Raw genomic sequence first — 6359 nt, 5'->3', positions numbered from 1 at the left:
GTCTCTAGAGTACATGAGTTGAATCTAGCAGGGCGTTGGACATTGATCTGTTTGTCAAAAGTCCACATCCATCACCTCATATTACTGAAGCTGTTGGCCGATTCTGCTCTGGTCGTCTCATTTTTACAGACAGAACAAACCCAACAATAGAAACAAAGATATTTTTTGGTAATTTTTTGGTAATTTTTTTATTATTATTTTATTCAGTGAAGTGAAGCAAATGTTTTGCATTAGGCTTAAAACAGCAATACACAAAATACAGAGTTGAACATTCTCTAATAAAATGATTGTTTTTTTTTATTACTAATCAAATTTAAAAAAATCAATAAGCTCACACAACTATGATAAATCATCACCCATTTCAGATCATTTAAATTTGCATTTACAATCAGAGATACCACAAAACAGAGATGAAATTAAGGCACAGTGTATAATGTAAGCAAATATAAGTAAAAGTGCAGATTATTACTGCAATAAAAGAAAAGTCACATCAAATTTGGTACACAGAGAAAAACTGTCAGTGTGGCACAAACACACGTTTCTAGAAACTTATAGATGTTAAAACTAAAGCATCACATGTCATTCCTATATAGTCCATACATGACATTTCTCATCAGATATTTTGTCTAATAATTGCAAAATAGTAAGTGGTTTATCCAGTATTAATTTTATGCACTGAGTGACAGATATGAAATGTGAATTTTGATTAGATGTGTCTGCACACAGAGGATTTCAGAGGCTCTAATGAGGAGAAATATGACTGATTTTGAATAATGAAAATGTCACATTGGTTTTGTACCGAAGCTGTTGGGAGAGTTTTACTTTATCAAAGGCTGGTCTTCTTGATCAAAGGCTGATTCCGCATTTCTTCTGTGTTTAGTGGAATCTGACAAAAACAAGATATGAAGAGACAGACCGATTAAAAATAAACATGACACAAAAGAGAAGTGTTTTGGATGTACAGTCGGGAGTAAAGAGTTTTGACCAGTTAAATGTGTGTCACACAAAAGCGTTTGTTCAGAACAGTGAAGAATCCACTCAAATGGGAAGATCAGATATATTAGACATAAATACCATATCAATACAATATTACTTATGTTAAAAACACTTTCTAAATATCTCAAGTTAGTGTCTTTTTTAGGAAACAGATTTTGATCTTCAAGATCAAATAATTTCATTTAGATTTTTTAAATCAATTTAAAATGAGCAGATGTTTTAAAATAGATCCGATCTCTTCAAATGAAAGCTGTTTTTGAAAACTTCACCGATGTGTGATTTCACAGCATCACGAAGATTGAGATTTATATATATGATAAAAGATTTCTGGCACTCAAGACACTTACATGTAAGTTCACTGCAGTAAAGCTCATTACAGTAAAACATGTTTATTTATATAACACACAATTCAAAACAATTCACACATTGCTAAAATTAGAATAAATGTAGATAGATAGATAGATATAGATTTTTTTTTTATGTCCTGGCTCTTCCAAGCTTTATAATAGAAGGCAATGGGTATATTTTTTTGGAAGTCCATCAAAGTGCATCTATCCATCATAAAAGTGCATATATCATCATAAAAGTGCATATATCATAATAAAAGTGCATATAATTTCATCATAAAAGTGCATCTATCCATCATTAAAGTGTCCCAAACTGCTCTGAGGGGTTAATAAAGGCCTTCTGAAGTGAGGCCAATGCGTTGGTGTAAGAAAAATATCCATATTTAAAACTTTATCGGCTAAAACAACTAGCTTCTGGCAGACGGCTTACACAGGCAGTCGCAGTCGACTTACGCCACAAGACTAACACTTGACAATGTGTGACGTAGGATGTAGGAGTAGCGTGAGCTTTGGCTCCTCTTGCGGTTCAAACAAACAGGGCTGGGCAACCACATTCACCATTACGTTGTAAGTCAAGTTCAAGTGTTACTCTTTTGGCGTAAATTGATGCGTACGGCCGGAAGCTAGTGATTTTAGTCGATAAGTTTTAAATATGGATTTTTTCTTACACGAACGCAACGCTTCGCTTCGCTTCAGAAGGCCTTTAATAACCCCTCGGAGCCGTGGAAGATCCAGGACATTTTTTAATATAACTCAGATTGTATTTGTCTGAAAGAAGAATGTCATATACACACAGGATGACTTGAGGGTGAGTACATCATGGGCTAATTTTCATTTTTGGGTGAACTATCCCTTTAAGTAAAATATTTGAGTTACCACCGACAGTCAACATCTGCCACAAAAGCTCATACTATAAAAACAGAGAAATATTGAAGATACATTTTAACAAGAACAATAAAAAAATTTAAATGAAAAAAAAAAAAAAAAATTAATGCTCCATATCTTCCTCCTGGTTTCTGTTCATTAAATCTTCATAATCTGTCATTATCACTGTCATCTTTAATATTTGAGTATTAATGATAGTTATTTATAATGCTGCTGGAAAAAAACAACCTGATCAAAAACCACATACAATCACAAACACAAAGGCACAAAATGTTTTAAACCTGAATGAACATCACTACATTTTTACAATCTACAGCACAGTAATTATTTCTCGCTGTAATACTTACACATTTGTCCCTTTTTCCATCAGCCATAGGCAACGCCACCACCAACAGCTCCAGCCACCGCCGCAATAACACCAATAACAATCCCTGCTATCGCACCTGGAGACAGACCTGATTCTTGAACTGATTCTAGAACCAATGAAGAGAGACAGACATTAATGTTACACCACAATAACAATCTCTGCTTTCACATCTGAACACAGACCTGGTTCTGGAACTGGTTCTGGACCTGGTTCTGGAACTGGTTTTGGAACCACTGAAAAGAGACAGACATTAATGTTACACCACAATAACAATCCCTGCTTTCACACCTGAACACAGACCTGAATCAACTAAAGACAGAGAGTCATTACTGTAAACCCACAGTGAAGGAGATCACAGAGCTGTTGGTTTGTAACAGAAGATTCTAAACTGTATAAAACATTTTTTTTTTCATAAAACAAAGATTACTGAAGTGTGTTTTACAAGAAAATACAATTTCAGATTTTCTACCACAAAATTTCACACGTAAATGTTTCTTGCCATTTCATTTCTGAAATTACAAGGAATTTCTGAGTGAAAAATGTTTTTTTCCCCAATGTGGTCAGGTGAGGGATCACGTTCTGCGTTCTCATTGGCTATCACCACCCGGGGCCTGTTCTTTGTTCGTGGATAACTTAATTAGCTGGATTTCATTTGACATGATCCCGGATTGTTGGGTTCTATCATATAGAAACAGGTCAGTAAACTCAAACCTGCTCTGGAGCAGCTTAATTATTTCACGGAAACAAGATATCAGTTTTCATCTTTTTAAGCTGAGGTGATACTTGAAGTCTGTCCTAGACACTGCTACTGTCTTACAAGAGTATCTTAATAATGAACCAGGAACAATAATCCGTTTGTGGCAGCTGCGCTGTCAAACTTTAATTATTGCTGTCACGTAACAAATCTGCTTCCGATTTAAAATGAAATGTAATGTAAAATTAAATGAATCAGTCATGTTTTTGTCAATCTTATCTGTTTGAGAGTCCCTGGGGTGTTTGGGGCTTATTTACAGTTAAAAGTCTGGTCCTATACACATAATCTTTTTTTTTTTTTTACTGATTATTATTAAGATGTTTGTTAATAAATAAACTGTATCTGAGATGTCATATACAATTTTGACTCCCAGCTGGCTTGTCTGGGCCGCTGGTCTCATAAAAAAAAAGAACTTTAACAAGCTCACTATTGAAAAACAACTGAATGACTATTATTTGGAAACCTGATTTTTCTCCACCTTAGTTCAGATTCAACTGTATTGTATATAATAGTATACTGAGTGCATCACAGAGCCAATGAAATACATACATTCTCAGTTGTCTATATAAGTCAAATTCACTATAGGATAACCTCTGCACCCATGTCTAAATTCATTAATTCATAAATTCACGTCTCACAGTTGTTTTGAGGGACACCATTCACTGATTGATGAATAATTTACCAACAAACCAAAAATCATATATCTTTTTTTTTTTTACCACAGAATATAAATCTGAAATCTGTTGATTTTTCCTATAGTAATGCAGCAGTTTAAATGAATATCAAATTATCGATTTGTCAATTTTCTTGACAAACAGATGATAACATCATTATTTTAATTAAATGTTGGATTTTTTACTGAAATATGTTGTAAAACTTTGCTGACAAACTATAAATTACAGCACTTGACCGTACAATTTTGCATCTGTAAAAATGCAAATTTCAGAGATTTTAAATTGTTCATAGAGAGATAACTATGTAAATAACATTATTAAAAACACTCACCACTGACACTGAATGTCTTCTGAGAGGACCCTCTGGTACTGCTGATCTGTAGTTTATATTCTCCAGAGTCAGTGGTTTTGATGTCTGTGATCTTGAGATCTCCAGTCTGATTGTTCGGCTGCAGTCTGCCTCCGTATGCCCCTTCAGTATTATCAAATACTGTGATCTCATTGTTGCTGTCACTACTGATTCTGAATAAAAGATTATTATTTAACCTCCACTCCATCTCATCACTACGCTGTATTTCAGTAACACCAGAGTTTAGAGTGACAGAATCTCCCTCCGTCACTGTCTTCACTTCATCGGCACCATACACACCTGAAGAACAAACACAGTTACTGAAACTTATAAAACACTCTGAAATCACGAGTCTTGTTTATTGATCAGTGGAAATCTCGTGTGGTATGCTGTAGACTACATTAAAATGAATGCATGTTATATGATACAATTACAAAATAGCCTAAAGCAAATAATATTGTTGAATCTGGCTTCAACAACTGTGACCATGCAACAGTGTTGAAGACATGGCCACTGTCTACATTCAATATGAGCGTGACTTACAAATATGTAACCATTGTTGTTGAACAATATACAAAAAGATGCAGTAGCCTATATCTTGGTAAAAGTGATCACGGTTATTATATGTATATATTCGGCAGAAAAAAATAAAGTATGGAAAAGAAAACGCGCATAGAAATAGGCTACGAACCCGAAAGTGCTGCAACTATGTAAAAAAAAAAAAAAAAAAAAAAACCACTTACCAATCGCGATTAATGGTAAAAGAACAAGTTTAAGTGCGTTCTTCATCTTGATGTAGAGTCGCGTGAATATAGATGATCCGTAGACTAGAGTTATTAAAGTCCTCAGAGTGCTCGTCAGAGACCCGTTTCTAAGCCGCAGTCTCAAACTGAGGTCAAGCCAGCACCACCCCGAATGCACTGTCAATCCAGCCGTCAATATCACTATAAAGTGCCTTTGGTGTCCTCATCAGAATCGCTCAGTCATCATGAACATAATGCAAAATAATGAAATTCTGAGGTTTTATTATAAATGGCCAAACACTTACACACATACAAGTACAATGATACGTCTCTTGAAATGTGTTTTTCTGATTTTATACCATTTTCTTTGATTGGATGTATGTGATTTTGGCATGTCCCGCACGCTGCTCAGCTAACTTCAGTGAGTGTAAAAAGTGGTTAAATTACATACAATTATAATACTTTTTTAATGTACTTATTGTCCTCAGCAAGTTATTTAATAAAACAAGTCATTTTGATTATTTATATTTTATTTTCATAATAATATTAAGCAGTTTGCATGTGTCCCTGAAATTGCTGTCCACCCTGTCATTATGGGGTAAACTCCCCTTTAAGAAACCAGTTGATGTACTCAGTCAGTGACATCCCCTCCCCCATTCGGTCTTTCTTCAGTGGAGGTTAAAACATCTGCAACACACACAGAAAGAATCTACACTTATATTTCCAAATTTTCATCATATTGTGTTTGTAGTAGCGTGTTGTCAAGCTTAACATGTCCACCCTGTCATTGTGAAATGTTAATTAATATAAAAACTTTTCAGAAATTCTAAATATACATTTTAAACAGTGCGCAGTCAGCTTCAACAGTGAATCACTTTGCTTACTGCTGCACACCATGTGCTCATTAAAAACTAACTTTAGCCAAAAAATGTCCACCCTGTTCCATGACAGGGTGGACATGGTTCATGACAGGGTGTACATTTGCAACTCCTGAAAATCAGCCTGAGCCAGGCCCCTCCTTCTTCTATATTGGTTAAGGGTTTCTTGAAGGTCCTGCATGTTGTTTTTAAAATGTTCCCCCGTTCTAGTTCACCCATTAAAGCATTTGTCCACCCTGTCATGCCAAGTTCCACCCTGTCATTTTGTTGTCCACCCTGTCATGTTCAACTTTTATGATGAAAATAAACTAATTATTTTAACAAGTTAACAAAACCTTGTGTGTGATTTTATAATAAACAAATGAG

General features: G+C 34.9%; 1 protein-coding gene across 1 annotated transcript; it reads right to left on the bottom strand.

Annotated features, from left to right (window-relative positions):
• Positions 1-204: 204 nt before the first annotated feature.
• LOC308686394 (uncharacterized protein) lies at positions 205-5309 on the bottom strand. The gene is made up of 5 exons (XM_081394818.1): positions 5116-5309; positions 4355-4672; positions 2778-2828; positions 2576-2701; positions 205-886 (listed from the first exon to the last, which is right to left on the bottom strand). Exons 1-4 carry the CDS (start codon positions 5159-5161, stop codon positions 2595-2597), a joined length of 522 nt encoding a protein of 173 aa, XP_081250944.1. The 5' UTR covers positions 5162-5309; the 3' UTR covers positions 205-886; positions 2576-2594.
• Between the last annotated feature and the right edge of the window lie 1050 nt (positions 5310-6359).

Source organism: Scardinius erythrophthalmus (genome assembly GCF_964197995.2).
Source record: "Scardinius erythrophthalmus genome assembly, contig: HAP1_SCAFFOLD_232, whole genome shotgun sequence".
Classification (NCBI taxonomy): domain Eukaryota; kingdom Metazoa; phylum Chordata; class Actinopteri; order Cypriniformes; family Leuciscidae; genus Scardinius; species Scardinius erythrophthalmus.
Note: the sequence above shows the minus strand (reverse complement) of the source record. Positions and strands in the feature narration are given on the sequence as shown.